The following is a 27,328-nucleotide window of genomic DNA, read 5'->3' on the forward strand; positions in this document are numbered from 1 at the left end:
GCGACTTGACTCAAGCGGTGCAACTAAGCAACCTCCGGAGAAATAACCTCGGGAGCACGGTGCACTGTAGTGTCTGCCCAAAATAATGTCCGGTATCCCGTCCTTTCACTCTCCGAGGTGACCGAGGTCTGAGCAGCTGCAGTCGGGATGGCGCTGGTTACTGTCCAGCGGTCTCCGACACCGAGCACTACCTCCAGCCCTTGCGTGTCTGTGAGTATCTGTAAACTGGTTTGACGTTTTGCTTCACTTTCGGCTTGTGTGATACGGTGAGACTACCGTTAGCCCAGTTTGTATTCAACCTACATGGGTGGCTAACTTTACTAGCCGCTAGCCCCACACTGTAACCCTAAAGTAAGCTCGTACTTTGAGATGAAGAGATGGGGGTTTGAGTTTTAAGATATTTAGCCAAACACAGGCTACTATCCAAGCTTCATATTAAATGTGAAAAGTTGTTTTTTTTTCTTTCTTTGAAAGTAGCAGAAACCAAGCTAGCAGGTAGAGCTAACTCACTTCCTCACGGAGAACCCAAAGTCGTCTCAGATCAACTGAACTACAAAAAAACAACATACATACACAGACAGACAGACAGACAGACATGTGTATATATATATATATATATATATATTGAACTATATATATATATATATATATATATATATATATATATCTTTTGAACTGTTTGTAAATTCATTAGTTGGTGTAAAACATAGGATAGGATTCCAGTCCGGAGAACAAAACAGCTTCAACGGATCACTGGTTAGTAGAGTGACAGTAAGGGGCCGGGAAGCGGGTTAGTGTGGCAGGCATGTCAGAGCCGGCAGGAAGGCAGTCCTGTTATCCCCTCTGACAAGCCTGAGGTTTCCAGCGTCTGGCTTCAAGCGCTTGAGAGCAGGGTGACGGTGTGGCTGCAGTAGATAAGACCTATGCCTTGTACAAAGTGCTGTTTGTGCTGATGTTGACTGCTCTGGCAAGCTGTTTTCTGAGAAAGAAAAGAAGACAAATACCAACGAGGACTTCTGATTATCACAAGGTGTTGCAGAGTTTACATGCAGCTGAAGAGAATGTGCAGCCTGATGGAGGATCACATGGACAGCTGTGCAAATTCTTTTGAATAGATCAGGGGTAAATATATGGTCAGCAAACATCCCGGTGCTGATGCTGGTGGGGAAATTTGTTGTCAAGACAAAATGATTTAAAAGCATCTTTAAGCTCATTATTAATGGTTACTAACATTTGCATGGGATGCTGCTTGGCAGAGTTTGGACGCCCTAATAAAGTCCAGCCTTTGCTGATCCAAACAGATGGTTCACACGACTTATTGCTGTTAGTGAATTTATGACTCCGTGACCAGGCAGCAAAAGAGTCGCAGGCTGAGGCTACCAGCTGCTTGTCATGAGACCTGCTTCTGATGGGAAGTAGCCTTGTGAGGACTCTTGTGAGATGTGTGCTACTGAGAGGGCAGAAACCTGAGAAAAGGGGCAGCATTGTATGGGGAAAGAACTGGGAATAAAACTCCTATGGAGGAACTCAGCAGTCATGAGGCTCGCAGCTTGGATGCCACCGCACCATAATAGTTAGAATATTTCCTTGAATGCTTGCCCTCTAAACATCTGATCCATGCAGGATCAAATAAAGGTTTAAGATTGACCCTGTGGTAATACAGAAAGCATTACTTCCATACATCACAGCAGGGAATAGCTTCCCCACTGTGGCAGTACACAGTAATCTGCCTAGCAGCACTATGAATCCCCTGTTCTCATTGGCTATGCAAACACTCCCTACACATCCACGCAAAGGAACGATAACCACAGAGATCAGCTCGTAGCCGCCTTCTTACGTTATGTTGTTTTAAACACAAATACTCAGCACCTACACTCATCAGGAATATGTGGGCTTGCTTTGCAGTGGGAGCCCTGGTTTCACATTTGCCTTTGAAATCTGCTGAGCAAGCTTTTGTGTCAGAGGTGTGTGTGTACATGCAGTATGCATCTGCGCACTCCTATTTCACTATGTCACAATATTTTTGCCTTGGAGGCAGGCCGATAAGCTGCTGATGTAGAGAGCACCATTCAGCCAGATGCCTCTTTAGCCTTAATCACAGCTGTGTTCGTGGACACCAAGAAGAAAATGACAACGCTCCGGCCTGCAGCCGCCTGCTCTTCCTTCTTTTACCCGCCTGTCACAATCTTCCATTATCAGTGTATCATTAGCATCTTATTATCGTTCGGTCTGGGCGTGTCCGTGCACACTGCATGTCTGTATTGGCCTGGGTAGTGGCCCAGGATTGACAGATTGATGCCAAAGAGAAAGTTCCCTCAGTTTGTGAGGGATTACTGAAAAAGGCTGGGATTAAAAATGTGTGTGCGTGTGTGTGGCAAACTGTGCTGGTTCCAGTGGTGGGGGAGGATGACTGCATGCGTTTTGGGAAGAGAGCACCCAAGGGTGTGGGGAGTATTGGGGGCATGGTCACTCAGTGTGTTTCGGCCTTTATCCCTGGTCTCTGCTCTGAGCCTCACTTAAAGTAGTGGCCCTGTCTTGTGAGTGAAATCATAGATGAAGAGCTTTACGTGGAAGCCCTCACCCCCAACCACTGTAGTGCTCCTATAATGTACAGTTAATCAAATGTGACGCACTCCCATTGGTTGTTAAATAATGTTTATTCTTCCTGAAATACAAGCGTCTCCCGTCAAAAAAAAGGTGATGAAAGAGTTAAATAAATATTCTGCTTTCTTTAACAATATTGTTTTTTTCTTTTCTGGTCTTCTGTTTGCCTCTGCAGGAGTCGGGCAGTGGCGAGGATGACCGTCGCTTCCATCTCAGGAGGTGAGACCACCCCTCTGTCTTATGTTTCTTGTTTCCTTAAACAACCCTTTTCTTTCAAATGCTGCCAGTTAGCAGGATCCATGCAAACTGCAATTTGAGTCTCAGACCACTAGGGGGAGACTGTACATCAGAATTATTCAATTTTACCTCTAAGTGCTTAAGCACATTTTCTGTTGTCAGTTTATGAAATATTAATGTAGCTGTCACGTTATTATTATTATTATTATTGTTATTGTTTTTGTTGTTGTTGTCATTATTTTAAGGCAACACTATTCAAAGACCAGAATTCCCATGTGTAAGAACATTAGAAAATGTTGCTGTATCGTTCTCGTCACAGCATAATCAAAGGAAATGTATCAATGGGAATCGGATGAAATTGTGTTCCTGTTGTTTATTCCTAAATGTTCCTCGCACACGGTCCCTGCATTGTAGTGCCAAATTTCCTCTGCTTTAAACAGCGAACAGTACGCTGCTATGACAACAACAAGCCGTTCATTCTAAATTTGGAAATTACTTATATATTTACAATGTGTAACACAGAGTGTTTTGATATGGCAAAAATAGTTCCTTTCTGTTTGGGGTAAACAAATGGCAGCTCTGTGAGAACTTTATGTCAATATTTGGCCGTCCCTGTCATATTGCAGGCTGCGGTTAATTTGAGGCTTTCTGCCCGAGGGTTGTGGTCTAGCTGATTTGCTTTTGACGTGTGCATCTGTGTCTTCATAAAAGACGAGGACGTCACCGCTGTTATTGTTTTTTTGTTTCCATGACTCAGGTGGCTCCGTCATTATCCTGCACCCTGGGCCAAGGCCCTGTTCACAATTGAAATGAAATTCTCTTTAGTGAGGAGAGCCTGAAAGCGCGCGCTTTGTTGCATTTGTGTCTGGCTTGCTACTAGCTGCCATTCAACACGGACATTTTCTCTCCATTGTAGGGAAGGCTACGCAAAGACACCGCACTCACTTCAAATGTTCTCCCTGCGTTACATTCTGAGTCAGTAGTGCACAGTCATTAAAGAGGGAGTGGAACATCAAAGCATGTGCAGCCTTTCCATCTTTAATGGACTTTGTAAAGGGCTTTTGTAGACTTATCTAAACTTAGAGGTGTAATCTAAGTAGCATGTCTTTGTCGTTTAACTTTCTGTGTCAAGCTTTTATCAGGTGTAACTCATATTTTTACGTTGCCTCTTGTCACTGCTGTAGGTACTGTCTAATGCAGCAGGTAAAGATGCAGTGCAGTTAGTACAGCTGTGTTGAGCTCAGCCTGAGACAGACAGTTCAGTCAGTGCAGATTGAAGGGCTGGTCTGATTGTCCTGTTTGGAGGCATGACAGAAACACCAAGATAACACCAGATAATGACAGATTTCTGCAGGAGTCCTATCACAGGAGTCAAAAAAACCCAACAAAACACTGCCTGCCTGCCAGTCTGTGTTAGTGTTTCCCCATCTTTGAATAGCAGTGCTAAGAAGCAGTCCAGTGAGCCTGAGCTTCTCCACTTCTCTATTTTCTCTTTCTTTACTTTTGCACTTTGACTGTGGCTCAGAATCACTGTGATTTCATTCAAGTTAATCTAAGGATGCTAAGCACAGTCGGGCATATTTATTACTGGGACGGGAGACTGAGCTCAGTTGGTAGAGCTCAGGTGGTCTGCCAGTTTGAAAGTTGGTGGAACGATACCTGGCTCCTGCAGTCCATGTGTCCAAATGTCCTTGGGCAAGATACTGAACCCCAAATTGCCTCCATCATTTACCATTTGGGTTATTCATTTTGGGAGTGACATCTATTCAGATGCTAACTCTGACTAGATGAATGACTATTTAAAACCCTTTGAACATAGTTGTGTACGTCCTGCTCTACATCTGGATTGCACCACAACTTGCTCATACACAAACCCTTTGTCAGGTCCAAGAAAAATATTTGGCGATGGGCATGTATAATGAAAACTTGGAACAAAGTGGAATTCATCCCACTGTGGAACATGCAAAAAAAGGGGGAGGGGGGTTGTCAGATATATTTGAAAACTGAAACACAGTGACATCATTCCCACAGTAAACACACCCCGATAGTGACCGCGAGGACATGTGGTCCCGATTATTTGTTAGGTAATACCTCAAAGCAGAGGTGAAGTCATAGGCATTGATGAGCATTTACCATTTGGCTCTGTTACTTTGCTCACCATTTCAAAGTCACTCTAGTCATGCAGGGTGCAGCCAAGGGCCTTGCTAAGGGACGCCCGATGTGTATTAACCAAGAGCAGAGGTCCAATTAACTGTGCACTCCCCAACCTGCATATGCCTTCACACAGCCGCATGGGCCAGTAACATTGCACCGGAGCCGTTCAGACTGAGGAAGGCTTTGGCCTTTTGCACTGCAGTAATATTTTTCTCTCCATCATCGTTTTCTTGCACTTCTCCAGAGTTTTTTTGTCTTCTCCTTTTTGCTGTATACCAACTCCCACACTGTATCTCTCACTCTCATATTCTCTCTCTCTCTCACATGCAAACAGCTATCTCTGCCCACTGCACCACACCAATGAAGGATAACTGCTGCAGTGCAATAATGAATCTCTGCCACACACTGTTGCCTCAGGACTGACACTGACTGTCAAGGACAATGTTAGAAAAACTTTTTTTATTTTCCTACCCAAAGCCATCATTTGGATTTTTTTCTCTCTTTTTTTTTCTCCTCTAAGTAAATCTGTTAGTGCTCGAATAAATGTTGGTAAATGTGTTTTACTGTGGCTGTTGCACCATAGAGATCATTTGCAGGGATCTGTGAGTAACTCAGTGTTTGGTCAAATTAGTTTTTAATGCTCCCTGCATTTAATGGTTTAATATTTGTTCACTTTATCCCTGTTCTACAACAATATCCATTACAGTGTTGTGTAATGTTCAGCACAGAGATTGATATGGGATAGGGATATTAACTTGGATGTTTCCCGCTTCATTAATCTTGTCTAATCTTGCAGCTGTCACACGAAACGCTAAGGTGCACAAGCTGGATTCATTCCTTTAAACCACAAAGGCATACCCGCAATCACTTCTCCTTCTCCCCCCTATTTGGTTTGCAGTTCACAAAGTGCCACAATGTATCAACAAAAATGCCACCTTAGTTAGCGCCGTGTCAGTGTATTGTATCTACTGTAGTGAGAAAGCAGGCCGAGGATAAGAAAAGCTTGTGTGAAGAAAGAGAGCTGTTGTTTAGCAGCCCTCCTCCTGACCTTGTCTGTCTATTGTGTCCATGCTGTACAACATTTCCTTTTTACTGAGTGCAAAACAGGTCATTGTATTGCAGTGTTTGCTGTTTGTTTGCAGTACAGCCCCATTTCCAAAAAGAAAAAAGGGTAGACTGCTTCATAAAATGTAAATAAAAGTACAATAGAGTGATTTGGAAATGATTTACATGTAATTTAAAATATTATCTATTATATTACTGGGCGACAGACCGGGACCGCAGAAAGGCCAGTTTAGCACACAGGCATAAGTACTACAGAGCCTTGCTGTGGTAATACATGCTAAAATAATCACAGCCTTTAATGGGGGAGGGGAAAAACAAACAAAAAACTGAGTGGCACAATAGGTTTCTCCAAAATTGTATTGTTTATTATTAATGCTGCCTTGACCATTGAAATGCCTTGTGTTATACAACTCTTTTGTTGCCTGTTCATGTTATAGACTTATAGAGAACTCTGAAACAGGTGCACACAAGCAGAGCAGGTTCATCAGGCCTGCTCTTAGAACGAGAAGGGCGAGGTGCAGTAATCAACACCAAGCCAACGGCATGCTCTTTAAACACCAACTTCTCATGTGGAAACAAGTTTATAAGCTGTTATCTGTCATTTACACCCTGCACCTGCCTTCTGTCTTTCTATAGCACACCTGCTGTTTAAACATGGAGTGCTTGATTAGTGACTACATGGGCGTATATGTTCCCACTGCCACTAAGAAACTGCAGTGCACAGTTTGTACTTCCAGTATTTCGTCCATAGAAGTTCTGCCTTGTGGGACAAAAAGCATTGCATGCACAATATCTGACAATTTTACAATGCAGAAAATGGAAATCATGGGTTCAAGTTTTGAAATTTAGTTGAATCATGCAATTGCAAATTGGAAATATTAGAGTCACTGGAATAACAGGAAAACTATTTGGGTCCTGGTAAGTTTTCTTTTGAAAAACTGTATTTTGTGACTTATTCATTAAGAGAAACTGATTCTCAGGAAAGAAATTCATACTGGATCAGCCATAACCTCAGTGGAAAGAAATTTGTGATGCAACAGTTGGAAACAGTGGAAATCCACAAACAGCATGCAGTTAGTTCCATAGAAGAGTCAAGGGTTACAGTCATTGTGTGCAACATATTTAATTTAATTTTAATTTCAATTAAGTTTTATTTATATAGTGTCAAATCACAACAGTCATCTCAAGGCAGTCTATATCGTCTGGTAAAGACCAGACAATAATAGAGCGAGAACCCCAACAATCAAACCACCCACTATGAGCAAGCACTTAGCAACAGTGAGAAGGAAAAGCTCCCTTTTAACAGGAAGAAACATCGGGCAAAATCAGGCTTATTTATACTGTTGGAAAGTCTGCTTCTTTTCCCTTAAGTGGGGCCCTGTTTGTAAAGAAAATGCATTTGTGGGTTGAGCAGCAGAGTTGAGTATGTGAGTTGTGCCCATGAAAAACTTGCCAAATCTGGTCTCGGACTGAACTCTATTATCCAAGATGACAACAATTGCCCCCACAGAGCGGGGTTTATCAAAAAACAGCTAGAGAGTTTGGGAGTGGAAAAGATGGAACGGCCTGTCTGCAGTTCTGATCTCAACCCCACTGAACACTTGTGGGATCAGCTTGGGTGTACTGTTCGTGCCAGAGTGACCAACACAACCACACTGTCTGACTTGCGACAAATATTGGTTGACGAATGTTATAACATCCCACAGCAGTGTGTGACCCAAGCTGGTAACCAACATGAGATGAGGAACCAGGTTGTTGTGGATGTGTATGAATCTTCCACATGCTATTGAGGCCCCTGTTTGAATAAATTGTTAAATTGGCAATATGTCTTGTTTATTCAGACTTCATCCAATTCAATAAATGACACCAAACAAGAGTCTATAGCAGAGTAAGCTGTTTAGCATTGGCTGAGATGATTTGGCAAGTTTTTCATCAACTTAACCCACACATTGAACTCTGCTCCTCAACCCACAAATGCATTTTCTTTACAAATGTGACATTATTTGAAGGAAATAACAAGCTTTCCAGTGGTATAAAATTTATTGCCAAGAAGCATTGTTACAACTAAGAAATAATCGACCAAACACACATTTCTTTACTTTTTATGCCAAGTTTAAATATATGACATACATAATATATGTCACCGAGTAATGCAAGATATAACATTACAGATATAACAGTTTTGCAGTTATATTTACAGAAATGCGTTCTGGGCTAACTTCACTAACACACCTATTTTCAGCTTGTCCTTATCTAAAGTATACTTTTGGTTTACTGTTCAATATCTTTTGCTAATAGAGCCTTATTTGTCTTTCTTATATTGCTGTTCAGAGCTTTAGAGCCATTTCTCCAAAGCTAAGTGCTTGTACAGCTGACTGGGCTAAGTCTTCAGCAAACATTTGAACTTTAGGCATTGTAGGTCATGCTGTTCTTCGGTTCGTTTTCAACTTGAAATTGCCTTTTAAGTGATAAAGGAAGACATGTAGCTGGAAAACAGTTGTGCAACTTGTTCACATCTCAACTAAACACCACAGCATGGTCTCAGGTTACCATCCCAGAGACAAATAGGTTTCCACTGGGTGCTGGTAAATTTGATGACACTAAACAGAACCACATGACAAGAGCACTTGAGCACACAACCTGCCTTGTGATGCAAGAGCAGTCAGTGGGACATGTAGGTGAAGCAAAGTATAGCGTGAGTACAGGAGTGCCGGTGCGTTTGTTTCATATGTGATTTAATCAGAGTTATCGGCACGTACACACTGGTTTGTTGTCTGTGGCCCTGTGTTGTAGCATTGCTGTTGGATCTATGCAAATTAGGGTTGTAGTTTTAGTTATTTTAGCTCACTTATGTTGCCATGTGTTTACATTCACTGTCATGAGTTCAGCTTTATTAACAGGCATTCGCTACTTGCAAAAGTATGATTATAATTTTGTTTTTGGAGATTTTTTTATAAGATAAGTAAGAGTACTTCATAAAACGGTGACAACAACATGTCATAATCATTTCAGAGAAGGGGATAATAAAATGGAGAGGAGCTCTAGCTCATTAAATTGTTTGCCTCACACCTGGAGATTGGTGTATGTTCTAGGTCCACGAACAATCAGCCACAACATCCCAGCTCCGATGCTGTAGTAGTAGTAACAAGCTTATCACCTCCATGCCACAGCGCATTGCTGAAGCAATTCTTGGTAAAGGACACCCAAATAAATACTGAGTATATAAATAAATATATATATCGATGTTGTAAACACTTTTGAATTGAGCTTTGAAAATATTCTAATAGTTTGTGAACGGATGTGCCAGTCCGATAGCTGGATCAGACACTGGTCTGATAGGCCCAGAAAGTCTTCTCAACTCAGTGATAATGTGCCGCGCTATGGTACAATCAATGCAGTTCAGCAGTGCGAATCTAACAACAGTGGGACAACAGTTTTGTACCTGACACTGGTACACCAACAGCTTCTATTTTTATGTTTACACAAGTTTTGTACTTAACTGCAAAATCTGAAATGAACTGGATTAGGCTAAATTTCAGATACTGGATTTCAGATTTTCATGATCTACAAGCCATAATCATAAAAATTAAAACAAATAAGGACTGAATTAAGATTTCACTTAATGTTCAGTGAATATAGAATATATGAATTTTTACCTTTTTCAATTAAATCCCCCCTTTTCCCCAATATTCTCATTTTTTAAAGATTCACTAGTACATCCAACAAAGTTTCCCGGTGCTAGTGTTACAGGTTAGTCAGTGTTTTCTGCTTTAACAGGATGTAAGAACTACAGGCTGGAAAGTTTGTGATTGCTTAGCCAAAGGTGTATTGTGTAACAGTATTCTTAATAGTGCCCTATTCTCAGACTTCCTACCGATAACTACACTACTTTGGAAACACTCAAAACAAAAATCCAGCCCTCTGTAAACACAGTACGACTGCTCCATTGTGTAGAGGTAGAGGTCATTTACTACAGATGTTTTAGTTTAGAATTTGAGGCACTTGGCACACGTTGGTGTGACTGCAGCAGCAGGGGGGTGCACTGTGGTTTTACCTTGTTTTTCAGATTGTTTGCAGGTTACATAGGACCCATCATGCTGGCGCGTCAACTGAACATAAAACTTTAAAAGGCTATAAAATAAACCTGATGCCTGTGCCCATCTCACAGCATGGAGTACCTCAGCTGATACTTGATACCCTCAGACCAGCTTCATGGGAACAGTCACTGCTCACCCAGACTTTCTTGACAAGGCAGGCTCCACTTTACCTAGATACTACAGGCTCACTGCTACAGCAGCTCAGCCAAGATAACTTCAGCCTGTTTCTCATTTATCTGCTCCTTATGTAACCCAGCCACATGGTTTGTGTGTTGGGAGGGAAGTTTGGAGAGGAGACAAGTCTTCACAGTGAGCTGACTGCAGAACCAAAAGCCCATGCGAGTTTTATTCTCTCTATTACATTAGCTTATTAATGAACAGATCCTCTATTGACCCTGTTGTGCCGGGACAACTAATCAGCTGCTCGGCCTCACTTGACTCTGGCAACTTTAACATACTAGGCTTATTAAATGCGTTACTCCGTGTTTAATCTATTATGGATGCGGCATTAAGTAATTCCCAGCTTCTAACCAAACACTGAAGTAGTATCTTCAGCCAGTCAGAGCAGCCAAAAGCCTGCGGGGTAGAGAACTGGTTTACTTTCAAAAGCGTCGATGCAGAGGTGCTTCTAGTGCCGTCAGTCCCACTTCCCTCTTGCCCTCATTGGCTTCCCCATATTTCCCAAAAACACGTGGCTCCAGCTCCTCCCTGCTATGACTTCTCCGGCGAGAGTTTGACCCAAGTCATACGCCTCAGTACTGTACACGGTAAAGGATATTACCGCTGGTGGCAGGGATGAATATTTTTTGACCTCTTTGAAAATGCCTTTTGCTTTCTTGGGGAAATACTGGACAGTGACACGCTGCTGACGAGGGGCAGGAACACGGCGTGCTAGCTTGAATCTTCCTGTCTTATTTATTGTAACAGAACTACGATTTGGAAACGTCTTATTTTTTGTGAAATATTTAGAGGAATATTTCCTCACTTTCTGTCGAATCACGACCGTAAAAACCTCCCACGGAAGACTGTTTGCGATGACTGTGGGAGAGGAGTAAAAGTTCTCCATCGGACTTTAAGAACACCTGCCGCTCTCTGCTCCCTCCGCGCTGCCCTCGACGGCATGACCCTCGGCACGGTGGCCGGTTCCGACTGCTCGTCGCCGGTCAGCTTCTGCTCCTGCTGCGGGGCAAAGATGGTACCCTACTTCAGCGACGACGCGGTGGTGTCAAAAAATGAGATCAACCAGCTGTAAGTTGCACAAGAGTGGCATGCTGTGAACAGTAGTGACAGTGGGCAGTTTGATAATGAATAAACAATTAGACGGCATAGAGTGTGTGTATGACTAAAAACAATAAGTAGATGGGACTGGGACACAGAGCAAAGCTGCCGTTAAGTAACAGGGTCTCCGTTCAAATTTCTCCAGCACAACTTCAACGTGGAAATAGACTGTGGGAGTACTGTCTGAAACTCGAGTGTGCTAATAAAGCTTTAAAATACACACTAGATTGTCACCATTATTTCATCTTATGGCAATTTTATAATTTACCGCAATACTCAGTGTTCTAGTGAATTGATGCAATATGTGCGTTTTGTAATATCAGGGTTGATGAATGTATTTCCTGGTGACATAGCAGGGTCTTACTCATCACAGTACTCCCTTTTTGACCTTACTAAGACATAAGTGCTCTTCAGCCTGTGTGACTCATCCAACCTGTTTCGCAGGTGTGGATATGGAATTAAGCAAGGGATTCTTCTTTTGGTATACTTAGTGGAGAGAAATGGGGGAAGGGAAGGGGTCACCCGATTGCCATAATAAGAGATTTATTTGGCAGGGAGCATGTTGGTGTTTAGTATCATGACTGAAATAGAAATAAGAGCTTTTGAGGAAGACGAGGTAAATAAAGAGGAGAAAGAAGATATTGTAAATAATTGTTTTGCTTTCTTTACTTTTGGCTATAATATGTGACAAGTTAAACTTATGTTTGAGGTCAGTGGCTTAATGTGTCTTAATATTTTATAGGAAAAGACTCAAACTGACCTGTATCCACCTGGATTCTGACAGTTAATTTAAGCAATAAGCATCTGAATGTCACTTTTAAAATAATCCCAAACAGTTAGGACTGTTGTGTGTCTGGTAACCCAATAATAGTACTGCACAACTGGCTGCTCATCAGAATTTTTTAACCTAAACACACCAAGCTGTCCATATATCCTGTTCTGTATTAGAACTAATGCCCTTTGTTGAGATGTCAGTGATGGATGATTACTTTATCATCCAGTGGTCTTATCTGTTATCTCTCTGTGCCTGCAGACATCAAGGCAAAGTTGGGTGAAGGCTTGGTTTTGCCTGAGAGATGTAAAAGGATTTAGCTGACTTGTACATGTGGTAAAGACAAGTCTGCTCTTCAGGACAGATCAAAGGCCTCCTGTGTTCCAGTATTTCTAAACTCATGTGGTGCTGGCTCAGATAAGCTTAACAAATTTGGGGAAGAGGGGAAAAAGAAAATCAATGCAAAACTTCTTCAAAACTACTTAAACTAGATTAAAAGCTGATGTAATCAGCATTAACCAATTTGTATTTAGTAAAATCACCATATTTAGTTCCAGTGTCGGGCTGTTTTCATGGAGTCAGCGAGTGCATGAGAACGGGCCCTCTGTTATGGTTTTCAGGAAAGTCAAGGGCAAAGTGTGTGTCTTGATTGCATTGTTTTTTAGTTGGTTTACATGTGACGGTGTAGCAAAGTTATTGAGTAAACTGAACGTTTAGCTTTTTTTTATTAGAGCTGCACCCACTCTTTAAGGAAATAGTTTTTCTTTCTTTCTTTTTTTTCTTTGAGTTTGCACAAGGTTGGTTTATGGGAAGAAGTTACTCCGAGACAGGCACACAGTGCTTACTGGCAGTCGCGTGTCTGGTAAACAGCAGCAGATGTGGGAATCTTTCTGACTTCCTGGCTTTGTTTGAAATACAGCATGATGCTAGTGGCTTGTTGTGATCAGCAGTTCTTTGTAGTGCCCAAAGATGGTTTAGAGCCCTTATCACGACACAGGGGGCGTGCTTTCATTTTTTTCTGTTTGTGTGCACACATACATGTCTGTTTATGTCAGACGGATGCTGATTTTTAACCAGGTTTCTGCACATAATTACAGGCCTTGAGGCTGTCACTGGACTTTAAGTGTTGCCTGAGGATAAACGACACCTGGAACACTGTTGTTGTGCCATCAGTTTTTAAAAGATACTGGTAAACCCTCTCCTCCACTTTAAACCATGTTTGTGTTTCGTACACATGTCCAAAGCAAACGGATGGGACTGAAACGTGACAAAGAGATGTTTTGTTTGAGCGTTTGCAGAAGAGACTATCAGCTGAACAGCGATACGGCATCTGGATTACCTGGGCTTTGTCTGGGTGATTTGTCTTTAAAGTTAAGTAGGTTTCTCGAAGTTTGTATAATTAGCTTCAGTAAATTGCCTGATATCAGACAAAACAGATGATCATGTGTGTTGCCAAGTGTCTATTAGTGCTTAATTGTGTCCAGGTACAACCACTGCTCATCTATATTTTGCCTCGGCCACATTAAAAAAAGATTTCTTTCTGTAACTGTAAGTGTAAAATGTAATCTGGATCCTTCTGAGAATAGCCTCGAGTGCCTGACTCAGGTATGTTTATTTCCAGCACTCATACCTCTGTCTATCAGATTACCAAAGAAACAGTAGTGAAACTTGTGGTACTTAATTGCACACTTCCAGAAGCCAGGGGACCAGGGCAGCAAGCCGACTGTACTAGCAAAACAAAAGTCTATGTTTCGTCATCTGTCCTGACCTCTTCTGCTCCTGAGACCCTCATCTGCTATTTGAGTTTCCATGTTTGTCCAACAGTCTGTTTAGCATCGGGCAGACTTTGTGGAAATGCGCTTTGATTAAAATTACAATCAAAAATGTGTAACCTCTTGGGATGTCGTGTGACGCAGGCCTTCAGCCAGACTTGAATGAGGACGTTGAGGTTTGTGGGTCTGCTAGCTCACTGTGACACTACATGAACATAACTTCTCCCTTTAGTCATCTGTCTGTCATTTTTTTTTCTACATGTTCATGGCTTATGCTTCCAGGCAGCAGGGCCCACGTGCACCTGCAGACATGTGGACACACATAAACACACACAGCAGCTAATTCCCTGCCTTTCTCATGGGCTGTATCCGTCTCTGTTGTAAACTCCTAAAGCCTTAGGAGGACCTGCCCTCCACAGAGCAGACCCTATATTTATCCCACTCTCCTCCTAAGAGTGACTAATATGGGCACAGGCTGGAGGAGGGGGTCACTCAGTTATCTGCCCACTATGTGGAGTGGTCCTTACATAGTGATGATTGTGTCTGTGACTGTTGCCCTAACAAGTACCTACAGCTTCGCTTTAGCCCAAAAGCCCGGGATGGCTTAATGCCAAAAGAAGACCCGCCCTGCTCTCAGCTACACGCTCTGACCGGGTCTTCTTTCTTTTCCTCCCATCTTTCACAGTCCACTCGGCTCTGTGGAGCCCAGTTTAACTGAACTCGTTGCCCTCTTTCCATTTCCCCCTTTGCCGTGTCCTCCTGTTTGTAGAGCGCTGCCCTTTAAATCAGCCTGAAAGTGCATATTTTCAGCTGTCTTGGCAATTTCTTATCTTTCTCTCATACACTCCTACAGACTGCTAGTGTTATCGGTCTGACAGTGCCATATCACATTACAAATTTATCATTTAAAATGAGTTCGGCTTAAAGGCAGCTGCGTAACGTGAGTTGACCACCCTAATTTAAACAGAGGCTTGAAGTGATGCAAAGATTTACCCATTGGATTCACAGCAGATGTGTGTGATGATGCAGAAATTAACAATTATGTCCCTAATGAATCTATAGTTTGCCCTATTGATTAATGAATTGACCAGGGTTGCATCAGTCAAGAGATTGATGCAACCCTGGTGTGATTCCTCTGGGTGATGGTATTCTGTGCTTCTAACTGGCTTTACCCGTTTGTATTCATCCAGCACTAGCCTGAGTACAGTATCACAGCAGCACATGCAGGCTTCAGTGTGAACCCTCTGCAGCGTCAAAGAGAAGCTTCTATGTACAGTTCAGCGACTGCTGAGACTTTTAAAGGACTACTGTATTTTTAGAAACTGTATATGAGAGTCATTCACAGCCCCCCACCTCTCAAAGCATGGGGCTTACATTACCCTCTCTGTGTGTCTGTGCGCAGGAATACAAGTGCGCGTTTGCTCGCGCGTGTGACCCTCCACACCAGATTCTCAGGAAGAGTAGCAGTGTTGCATTACATGACATTGTACAGTAGCGCTGCTGTACACAGTCATTTCCAAGTACAGCACATAGGAAACTCACGAGTGTAAGTGGGGCATGATGCAGCAGGAACTGAGGAGAATGACAGAAACTTAAAAGTAGGGCAAAGTTTTGTGAAATGCAGAAAAGAGAAAGGGGGGGAGGAAACAGCTGGTTCAAGGGTGGGTGGGTTATGGGAAATGAGCCCAGCACAAGTCAGTCCTTTTTGGGGGGTTTTTTGTTTTTTTCCTCCTGCGTTGTCTCCTGATTCTCCATATCTATGGTCTCAGCAAAACTCAGGAAGGGCAGTTGGATGGCTGGGAGGATGGAGAGATGAAGTTACAGACAAGAGGGGGATGACAGGAAGACTAAATGACAGACAACACCAGACTTTTTTTGCTGTTTTGAGTGTGAAACTGTAGAACTTGATGAACTCCAAGTTGGGTTCATTGAGTGCAAGCCTGCTGCTAAAGCTAAAATATGCTCGCAGCACACTAGGTTACCATCAAAATAAACATTTCAGTCAAATACCTGATTGTTTGACCTCAGAGATTTGATGTCATTACCTTGCATTCATTAATCCCAGTGATCTTTATCACGTCAGTTCCTTGTTTTAGCTGCCGGCTAAAAGCCGCCCTCGTTTTGAGCAGAACAGGTTGGACGAGTCCTTGGAAGAGTGTTTCCTCTACTAACTATTTGTATCTGCAGTGTTTTTGTTTTGTTTTGTTTTTCTATTTCTTTTTTTAACTGATGTTTATTTACTGCAGCTTTAAAAGTCACAAAAGCACCTTCCTTAAGAATGTGTTTAACTTTTAAGACTCAGGTTTTGCTGATTAGGAACATTGTGGCTGCACGCACATCTGTTTCTACATCAGCCGCATTCTTGCCAGCTTGACTTGTGGTGTCATTTTTGGCAAAACCTGCAAAGTGAATACAGCCGATGTGTTTTTGTTATAATGATGCATTTCTCCTCGGCCTGGAAGAGCTACTTCAGACTTAATTATATTTGTTAAAAGCATAATTTTCATAGCAGCAGTACTTTTCTTTTTTCTTTTATTTCTCTCCGTATCTACTCATTAAACACGAGCAGCCAAGCGCCCCGCTGGCCAAGTGGTAGACTTCTCGCTCAGCATCATTAAAGTTATGCTTTAGCGATCCCATGGTTATCATTAGCTGCTGCAGGAGTAGATGTTTTAACTTGTTTTATAGCTATCTTGTGAGGTTAGTGTACCTCCATACACTAAACATACACCTGGTCAATTACACATGCAACACTTTTATTTTTTATGTTTTTGGTATCCAGTTAAAACATTGGCCTTAGTTTATAATGCATCTTCCTCCTCAATGCAGTGACCTCAGTCACTGTTAATAAGATTAAGTCTCTCAAAGGGAGCAAAAAGCCTGTTTAACTAGGCCTGCTTTGGAGTGTGCGCTGGCCAGCTCTTATCGACGCTTAAACATTGTGTAGGAGGGGGACTCGTTCTGTCTTCCCTCTCGGACCCCTGGTCCCCCTCAGTTCCCCCTATCCCTCCCTCCTGGCAGCTGTTAGTGTGAGTAAGTCTTGTGTGTGTAATCCAGCTGTGTGGAGGACCAGAGAACATTGTGTTCTGAGTTCACATCGGGGCTTGGATGTTGTTTTGCTCGCATCGGTCTGTGAGCTCTGATCTGGGGAGCCTGCAGACCAGAGGCGAGCTGAATGGGGCATTGTGACGGCGACACAAGGGCACGACAACACTCTACTAGTCCGTGTCCCCGTCTTGTGCCTGTTATGGCCATCCGGGGTCGGCATGTGGAAGGAAGCGATTTCAAATTAAGTTACGCAAAAAATACCAGTTATGATTAGATAACTTTGCTTTTTAGGCTTCTATTCATGCTTCATTTTCTCTTCTCTTCCAGTATCAGTGAGAGCTTCCTCACAGTTAAAGGTGCAGCCCTCTTCCTTCCCAGGGGTAACAGTCCCACGCAGAACTCTGCACCTCGAATCAGCCAGCGCAGGAACAAACACACAGGTAAACCCTCATTCTTACAGCGCCCACACAAACAGCAGCTGCACCATCTCCCAAAACTTCCTCTTACTCCCTTTTTAACCCCAAACCTCACAAATGAACTCTGTGGAGAAACTTGAGATTAAAGAGCACTGTATGTCTTCAAATGGACATTCCTCTACAGCATCATGGGTCATGGCTGGCGTTAATTTCTCTCAAGCTGTTTCACAACATAGCAGATAAGCTCAGCAGTGGTGAGCTTGTTTGCTGGATAGAGAAAAAAAAACCCTAACGTCTTAATAAGTCGAAGACAAAACAGATCCACAGGGGAAATAACACATTCTATCTGGTGTTGTATCATACTTTGAAAATGTTTTTGTTCAGGTGACCTCCAGAAGCATCTTCAGACCATGTTCACTGTGCTGCGCCCAGAAGACACAATCAGACTGGTTAGTAACAAGCACACATAAATAAATATAATAACAAAGGTCAGCTGTGTGTGGTCCTGTGATCAGAGAGCATATTCCAGAGCATCTGATTAAGGTCTTAAGAACTGAAACATGGATTGACTTTTGAAAACATAAACAGTTATGAGGCAAAGGAAGTCTCAGCTCTTCCAGCTGTGCCAATAACACCACCCTCACATGAAACTTGCAGAACTCTAAGTGTACTATGAGTGTGCTCGCCTTTCCCCTGATGTCCCTGCTGCATGTTTAATAAAAAGGGTTTATGAAAGAGGGATTTTAAAAAAAGGACTGGTTAAAATTTCATTAGGTTGTCCCTGCATATCTCATATTCACGATCCAGAGTTTTAAATGCCATTCTTGTGGTATAAAGAATCTATAGGTCCTTGAATGATAAGGGGTGATTTCCAGGGCTGTAAAGAGTCAAAGACATTACACAGCTGATTTTACAGTTTGCCCCTGTCCTTCTTTTCTTGCAGGCTGTGCGTCTGGAGAGCGCCTATCCTCAGGTAACCCGCTACATGGTGGTGGTCTCCACCAACGGTAGACAGGACACAGAGGAGAGCATCGTGCTCGGCATGGACTTTGTCTCCTCTGATAGGTACACCTCTGTCTTATTGTACTTTTATAACAACTCAAGAATTTATGTTTTCCCTATGCAGATTTCTTTTTCCTTCTTGAATTGGATCGTCCTCATACTGTAACTGTGGTGTAGTTGACACAGTCAGAGAAATTCAATAAATCAGTGAAAGTTTTTTCAGCTAAAGGATAAAGTAAGCAAACCAGTGCATCTTGTTTCACTGTGTTTACCTTGTCGATCTTCTCTGGCAGCTGCTGCACGGTGGGTCTGGTTCTACCTCTCTGGAGCGACACTATGATCCACTTGGATGGAGACGGGTAAGACGCCACACCTACTCCCTGCTTCCTCTTACTGCTCCCTGGGGCAGCTGCCTGACGGCTCTGATGACTTTGTTTACTTGTTTGTGAGCTTTGTGTTTTCTAACCTGTCTCTTTGCGTCTCCACAGTGGCTTTAGTGTGTCGACAGTCAACAGGGTTCACGTCTTCAAACCAGTGTCTGTCCAGGCCATGTGGTGAGCAACCTTTATTTTTTCCACCAGAATGACAGCCATGTGAAGCTGTTGGCCTGCAAACAATGTGTCCATTGTGCTCCACCCTTAACTTTGACCTCCAGACTGTTTTGTTTTTTTTCCACTTTTTCTTATCTTTTTATTTGTTGTCTTATCATGTTTTTGCTTTCAATCCCTCTCATGTGTCAGAACCGCCTCTTCATATCTTTATTTTGTTGTCCCCGACTGACTTCCTCCTTTGAGTATGATCATGTTATTCCTCTTTATAGCTTCAACCTATGCCCTGTTGTTAAGTTCTCAGATGTTATTATTCCTTCTTCACACATCCATCCTTTTTATTTTCACTCTCACATAATTTTTACCCTTGCATAAGTCCAAGTTCCTTTCTGCACTTTTCATTCCTCCCAGTGACATTTGCTCAAGTGAAAAATCTCCTTGCTTTCAACTGTCTGCCTTCAGGTCAGCCCTGCAGTCACTCCACAAAGCTTGCGAGGTGGCTCGCTGCCACAACTACTACCCAGGCAGCCTGTTCCTGACCTGGGTCAGCTACTACCAGAGCAGAGTCTCATCCAGCCAGTTGTGTATCAACGAATGGAACGCCATGCAGGATGTCGAATCGCACCGTGCCAATTCACCCGTCCTCTTCACAGACCTGTGAGTAGAGTAGGATGGCCACATTAAGGGAAGGGCTTTCCATAGAGAAGCACTGCACTGCTCACACAGTCGTACACAGTTTCATCACAAATTCACCTTCACCGTGGCTGTTTCTGTGAAAAGTTAAAAATATGTTGCAGTCACATCTTCCTAACAGCATTGCCTAATAAACATAACAAGTGTTGCTACATCCCCAAACTAAAATATTACAGTCTGCAGAACCATGGACTCTGGAATGAGGCCAGGTGCCCTCTCTAACCTTCCAGGAGAGGCAAAAACAACAGACCAAAACAAAAGCTTGAAGGGCTGATGTTTACAAAGGTGCCTAATCATTAACGTGTTCACAACATGATGAATAATGCTGCCTTATCAACATATTTACATGGAAACATAAAAAATACAAGCAGTGACTTCAATAGATTTGTCTTCACTGATACCAGGGAAATTCCCCTCCCTGCTGCTTCATCACATGCTCTGCTACCTATTTAGACTGTCTCTCTCCCCTCGCACGCACGCATGCACACACACACACACACACACACACACACACACACACACTCTCTCTCTTTGGAGGTCTTCAGAAGTCTAAAATAGCCAAGGCTTTAGCTGTCTTGATTTACTTATGGAAAAGTGGAGTCCAGATAAACGCACAGGTAAGTAGAGTCGCAGAGAAACGGACAGGAGCAGGTGGTGAGCACAAAGACAGGGGCTACTTGAGGAAATAACGAGGAACGGTTCGGGCAGAAAAAAAGCCACTTCAAACCATACATTTAAACACTTCGCGCACACACAGACACACACACAGTCTCTCTCTGAGTGTTCTGGCTCTGCCCCTTATGGCCAAACACAGAAAGTTCCTGTTGGTTTTCCCGGACAGGGAGGCTGCTAAAGCTTCATGACGCGTCAGTGTTTGTTGACATGGCTTTCCCCCGCCCCCAAAGTAAAAATAGTCGTATCTACCTGCAAGCAATTCAGGGAAGCTGCGTAAAATTTCCATTATTCATTTACTCATTAGCTCCGGTCCTTATGTCGTCATTTGCCCTCGTGTAGTCTGTGTTTTTTCCTGACTAGGCTTCCCTCCCTCAGGCCGTCTGCAGGCAAGTGGAGGCTTGTTGTGAGGTAAAAGTGTTACTGCATGTCAGTAAATAACCCGTGTCAGGTTTTTTTTTATTTGTTTGTGTTTTTTTCTCACTCAACCCTTGTTCCACTCAACTCGTTCTCATGAGATCAGGGAAATGTTCAGGGTTGAGGTAAACAAGCCCCCCTCCCACCCCATTTCCAGCACAGATGATGCCTTCACGGGTCCAGTGTTACACACCTGTGGTCACCGTACTTCCCCTTTCTGTAGCTGCTGACCCACACTGCTGTGTGCTGTTACACTGAATCAGTTCGAAGCAAAAACAAAAGAAAAAATGTTAGAAGAAGGAGTTCACAGACAAACTGAGCTCCTCTCTCCAGAGAGGCAATTAGGCCACTTGTTGGTATCATCGGCATGACGTCGGAAAGGCCCCCAGCCAGAACGCTTAGGAACACAGCGCGGCACAACAAGAAGCAGATCCTACAAGGGGACTTTGTCTAATTCTGAGAAACTGGAGAGGGCAACAGAAAATCTGAGAGCACAAACTCAAACGGGAGGGCAAAACAAAGCCGCAGTTCTCTGGTAGAAGTAATGTCATTGAGACTTACGTAAAAGTGAACATAAATTAATGTAATGCAGCTGTGAAGGTGGCTCTGTCTTCAAAGTGAGTTTTTTTACTTTGGCCAAGAGAAAATGTGTTAAAGTTGTTTTTAAATGGAGGTCTTTGTGTGTTTTATGTGCAGGCCCACAGAAAGGGAGCGCACAGAACGGCTGATCAAGACACGCCTCAGAGAGATAATGATGCAGAAGGACCTGGAGAACGTCACCTCAAAGGAGGTGAGGGGACAGTGAAATTTACATTTAGTGCTTAAATGTAGGTGTTAACTATAGACTGCACATTAAAGATGGATATAGTCACCATGACATCTCTCGTGGCTTGTGAAGTGAACTCGTAAATGGCCCCCTTCTCTCCTCTTTCAAACCATCTGTCTACACAACGTGAACATTGGCGTCCTCAGTCATGTGTCATTTGTCCTTTTTCAATTCAATTCAGTTTTATTTATATAGCAACAAATCACAACAACAGTCGCCTCAAGGCGCTTTATATTGTAAGGTAGACCCTACAATAATACATACAGAGAAAAACCCAACAATCATATGACCCCCAATGAGCAAGCACTTTGGCAACAGTGGGAAGGAAAAACTCCCTTTTAACAGGAAGAAACCTCCAGCAGGACCAGGCTCAGGGAGGGGCGGCCTTTTGCTACGACTGGATGACGCGTGAGGGGAGAAAGACAGGATGAAAGAACATACTGTAGAAGAGAGAGGATTCAGGGTCACCTGATCCAGCCCTAACTATATGCTTTAAAGGAAAGTTTTAAGCCTAATCTTAAAAGGAGAGATGGTGTCTGTCTCCCAAATCCAAACTGGAAGCTGGTTCCAGTAGAGGGCCCTTTGTGTGCAAAGTAATTTTGTTGTAAATTAGAATTGAAACTATACACTGGGACCATACACACATCACTAAAGTGTTTACAGAGGTCATAAATCAAGAGCGACAGGGTCATTTTCTGAAAGGCCTGAGTGCAGACTTCCTTTTGCAGCCCAGATGTCTCTTCATGATGGTCGTGAGAAAGAATGCATGTTTACACCACTGGCTTCACTTTTCAGACGCAGAGGCTGCATTCATCGTTTATGTACAGTCTGTGGTTTTATTACTTGTTCAGATGTACTTGTACCCTGATTTTCTGCGTTTCCCTGCTGCTGTTATCAGCTGTCATCAGACCATTTATTGTTTGCCTGAACTTTCACAGATCCGGACAGAGCTGGAGATCCAGATGGTGTGCAACCTGAGGGAGTTTAAAGAGTTCATAGACAATGAGATGATTGTGATCCTGGGACAGATGGACAGCCCCACGGAAATATTTGATCACGTCTTCCTGGTGAGACAATTGGGCTTTGATTCCATTAGCCTGTGAAGGTTTGTCATGTCAGACTTGAGGTTCAGTAAAAAGCTGCATCTAACTTTGTTTTGTCTTTCTAATTGTAAATAAAATAAATTAGCGCATGCTGTTAATAATGACTGGACCTGTGTTGTCTCCAGGGTTCAGAGTGGAACGCTTCTAACCTGGAGGAGCTGCAGAACAGTGGGTAAGAGATCAGTCACTTAAGCTAAGATTAGAATTGATGTATTCAATTAATTTTCACTTTTAAAGTCGATTGAAATGAGCAGCTCGTTTATCATCATACTGACACGCCTCCTCCCGTCTCTCCTCCAGAGTGCGCTACATCCTGAATGTGACCCGGGAAATCGACAACTTTTTTCCAGGGATGTTTGAATACCACAACATCAGAGTGTACGACGAGGAGGCCACCAACCTGTTGGAGTACTGGAACGACACGTACAAGTTCATCACCAAAGCCAAGTAGGCTTCTGCCCACACACACACACACACACACACACACACACACACACACACACACACACACACACACACACACACTTTAAGCTCCTCTTTCTCACTAGTTCATGTGCTCCAACCCTGCCTCTTTCTCTTCCCACTTTAGGAAAGCTGGTGCCAAGTGTCTGGTTCACTGTAAGATGGGCGTGAGCCGCTCTGCTTCCACGGTGATAGCCTACGCTATGAAGGAGTATGGCTGGAACCTGGACACCGCCTTTGACTATGTGAAGGAAAGACGGGCCGTCACCAAGCCGAACCCTTCCTTCATGAAGCAGCTGGAGGAGTATCAGGGAATTCTGCTGGCAAGGTGTGCTCTCATGCAGAAACATGTACACTTCCTTAGAAGGAATTTGGAGCTAACGAACTCTTCTCTCCCTCTTGTTCTTCTTCTTCAGCAAACAGAGGCATAATAAGCTATGGCGTTCTCACAGTGACAGCGACCTATCAGATCGCCCGGACTCGAAGCCTTCATCTCCCTCCTTGAACCGCGCTGACTCTCACAACAATAACACCTCCTCCCCGTCTGTGCATCACTTCCTGGGTGTGGCCATGCTGCAGGCGCTCTGCCCCGAGCCCGAAGACTCGCACGCGCTCTCCAACGGAGTGTGTGACTCGCTGGTTCAGGAGGTCAGATCAGATTGCGCAGACCCCTGCCTGCTTCCCCTCCCCAGACCCCGAGCAGCCACCGTGGTCCCAGAGGAAAAGCAGGGCAGCTCGGCAAGCATGGCAGTCACTGTGCCCGTCGCTCTTCCACTTCCACCACCATCGCTCCACATCCTACCTCCCACCCCTGAACTGCAGCGCGCTCACAGGGAGACTCCCACACATCTGTCCTGCTCAGTGGGCAAACCAGAGGAGCTGTTCCTCATTTTACCCGACAGAAGCAGTTCAGAGGAAGTCTCTCCTCTCACTATGGGATCCACTGACTCGGATATGATCAACCAATCATTGTCTGATTTAACGAACGACAGGCACACTCCCCTCAGCCCTGCGACTCCCACTTCCTCGCCTCCGGACTTGGCTTTCGCTCCCAGCGACGACAACAACAACAACCCGAGCGAGTTGGACACCCGCGGTGAGGCAGACGGGTCATCGACCCACAGCACGGACAGCATCGACTTCTTCAGTGCCCGGGAGAAGTTTCTGGAGCTGGCCAAAGATGGCCGACATCGGACACTTTCAGAGCAGGCACAGCAAAGGACGCCTCTGTCAACTGACAGAGAAACAGAGGTCAGCGAAGACGAAGAGGAGGAGAGGAATGAGATAAGTCAGGTAAGGCCTCATTCAGCTGCTTCCTTCTGTTTAGGGTTTTGGTTTTTTTGTTTGGTTTTTTTAAAAAGCATCTCAAATGTACAACCACTTTTCAGAGTGACCTTTATCATCATCATCAGCTGTAGTTTTAATCAGAGGGGAAGTAAACTGGAATCTGAGTGAATGTGAGGACTGTGTGGTAGCAGATAGATTGAGCTGATCACAGTGACACCTGCTGGACAATGAGAGAATAATCAAGACCAAACCTCCTCCTATAACGAGTTGTCAGTAGTATTATGTGGGTTATAAAAGAGTGTAAACTGGTGTAAACAGGACTGAGCTAATAAAGTCTGTATCCTCTCTCTGTCTCTCAGGAGTCTGACGACAGCTCCGACAAAACCAGTCCTGACCGGATTCATCACACTCACCACGACAACGGAATATCAGTCCGCCATATTGTCACTGAGATCGAAGCCATATCACACCCTGCCGCATCTCTTCAGACTCCTTCCTCATCATCATCTTCTCCACTCCCTCCATCCTCTCACAGTCCTCAGGTCATCCGACCAGAACATCAGGAAGAGGCGGAGTCTTCTGAAGTCACGCACACCTCTTCGACTTCACCTTCACACCCCCAGCCTCCCTCCACGCTGTCGTGCGACTGGCCGGCGGGCTCCGTGCGGTGGGCCACCAAGCAGCTGGAGCAGAAGCTGAAACAGGAACTGGAGATGGTGGTGTGTCAGCGGTCTCCGCTGCATTCGCCCAGCAGCGAACAACCTCCTGTCAAACTGTCCGTATCCTCCGAACACGCGCTGCTCCACTCCCCCATGCACGCTGCAGAACAAAAGATCACTCAGGGAGAGAACATGGCTGTTTCTGCTAATGCTACATCCAAAGATGAAGAGAAGCACACGGGGTCACACAAAAGACCCGATTTCTCAGGCACAAGCGACCTCCAAGACCCTTCATGTTCCCCAAAGTCAGATATCAGCCAAGTCTCTGGTGCTATACCTGTCAGTGTGCACACGTCCACAGATAGCCATACAGTGACATCATCACTGGCCTCTGCTGAGCAGTTATCAGCATCATCTCAAGATACCTCAGCCCAGTCTCTCAGACGGGGCCAGCTCCATAGCCAAAACCTGCAGGACTGTTCGAACCAAATGACTCTGGATGGCGTGACGCTGCAGGAGTCGGACACGGATGAAAGCTCGCGGGTCAGGCAAGAGAGCTGCGGCCCCGACTGCGCTGCCCAGAGGAGGCTGGCCCGAGGCAGCCAGGATCTGGAGAGGATTCAGCAGACGCTGAGAGAGCTGCAGGCTTTTCTTCACGAGGGCATTGCCCTCGAGACGGCAGACAGTCGAGCACAAGAACTGGGGCAGCCTCAGGGGCCGAGAGACGCCATGGATGCAGAGTCAGAAAGTTATAAAGGGGTGAGTTTTGAAGAGAGCCCTCTGGCTCTGAAAATGGGGCAGCAGCTCCCAGAGAGGCAGGAGCAGAGGAGTTTGTTGGAGCCAACAGAGTGGCACAGAGCCACGGAGCTAGAGGCGCGCATCCGCCAGGCGGGGCTCACCCCCCCTTCTCTCATGAAGAGATCGGCCTCCTTAGCTAAACTGGACTGTCTGGAGCTGTCGGCTCATGACCTCAGCAGCTTGGACCTGAGGTCACACAACAGAGCGACACTGTCGCACTCGCCTGACACGTCCTCGTCCCCCCAGTCTCACCCGGACGACACATGGAAGAAGCAGAAAGTGCTGGCTCAGAGGCCCCGCTCTGAAAGAACAGGTTCGTGCAGTGATGACACATCCCCTCCATCCCTCGGCCTCTCCCCCTCCACCAAAGGTGAAAGAGGAGAACGGGAGGAGTCAGATAACAGCAGCAGTAGCAGCAGCACGGTCCCCGCATCCCGTCAGCCGGGGAGAGGACACTCGTCGAGACGTTCTCGCAAAGCTTCCACTGAGAAGAAGCAGCAGCGAGCCGTCACTCTGCTATACAACACCATGTAACCTCAGAGCAGCCAGACTGGAACACATGCGACTGAAGCTGCGCTTATGTGTGTGAAAGAGACCGCATGATGTGTATGAATGTCAGCTGTAACCCCCTGTGTGTATCCTCTGGTATTATGTGTATAGTATGCAAGACATGAATGATGAGCATTTATTTGCATGGAAACCACTGGATGTTTGTTCGAACTGGAGTTCAGGTTCGTCTGTACAGTGTCATGAATGTCCAAACTAAGACTGAACGGTGCTCAAGCACTCATTTATATCAGTGTCCCCTTTTTTTAAGTGTGACCCTCGCTGCCTGTTCAGAGTTTCTAAAACTCCAACCAGAGGGGCTTTTGTTTCTCAAACCATGCACTTTACTGTTTAGATGACTTTTTCTTTTTTTTTTTAAATTTGAGATGTGTTTCTTACCCCGGGGAGGATTGTTGTTTTGCACTGTTCTCAGTAGACTTGTCTCTGTGGTTTTGTTTTCAAAGCTGGCAGACATGTCTTTATTCAGATTTTTAATTAAACCAGGACAAAGCTGATATGTTGTTTTTGTTTTTTATTATTATTATTATTACATAATTGCTTTAGCAGTAAATAAAGGTGGTGAGTTTGTTTTAACTGTAGTGACTCCTTAGTTTTTCTGTTTTTAGCCACATATCCGTCACCACCACCACCACTCCGTGTAAGGCGAAGAAATGAGGCCAGCTTTTAAATGTACCGCCACCTGCTGGACAGGCTGATCCACACATTAAAACTGGATTTCATGACATCGGGTATTGCCACTACCAAGCTTCTCTTTTCTAACGATTGAAAAGCACGTCCTTAATAGAAAGACATTTTACCTCTCGTTTTTAACTACGACTAACCGATCCTTTAAGCACGTCAGTGCCAACTCC

The 27,328-nt window shown here is 44.3% G+C and overlaps 1 protein-coding gene across 2 annotated transcripts; it reads left to right on the forward strand.

Annotated features, from left to right (window-relative positions):
- Nucleotides 1–26,971, forward strand: ssh2a (slingshot protein phosphatase 2a). 2 transcript variants are annotated; one of them, XM_031754502.2, is made up of 15 exons: nucleotides 1–210; nucleotides 2,780–2,823; nucleotides 17,355–17,467; nucleotides 17,828–17,892; nucleotides 18,387–18,508; nucleotides 18,739–18,804; nucleotides 18,934–18,999; nucleotides 19,456–19,650; nucleotides 21,472–21,565; nucleotides 22,540–22,668; nucleotides 22,830–22,876; nucleotides 23,005–23,151; nucleotides 23,294–23,494; nucleotides 23,583–24,459; nucleotides 24,813–26,971. In XM_031754502.2, the coding sequence occupies exons 1-15, from the start codon at nucleotides 148–150 to the stop codon at nucleotides 26,442–26,444; spliced, it is 3,861 nt and encodes a 1,286-aa protein (XP_031610362.2). In that variant the 5' UTR covers nucleotides 1–147; the 3' UTR covers nucleotides 26,445–26,971. The 2 variants fall into 2 exon arrangements, with proteins under 2 accessions (XP_031610362.2, XP_031610361.2); XM_031754501.2 differs by lacking the exons at nucleotides 1–210; nucleotides 2,780–2,823 and adding an exon at nucleotides 10,877–11,405.
- Nucleotides 26,972–27,328: the final 357 nt, after the last annotated feature.

This window comes from Oreochromis aureus, linkage group 14 (genome assembly GCF_013358895.1).
Source record: "Oreochromis aureus strain Israel breed Guangdong linkage group 14, ZZ_aureus, whole genome shotgun sequence".
NCBI classification, from domain to species: Eukaryota; Metazoa; Chordata; class Actinopteri; order Cichliformes; family Cichlidae; genus Oreochromis; species Oreochromis aureus.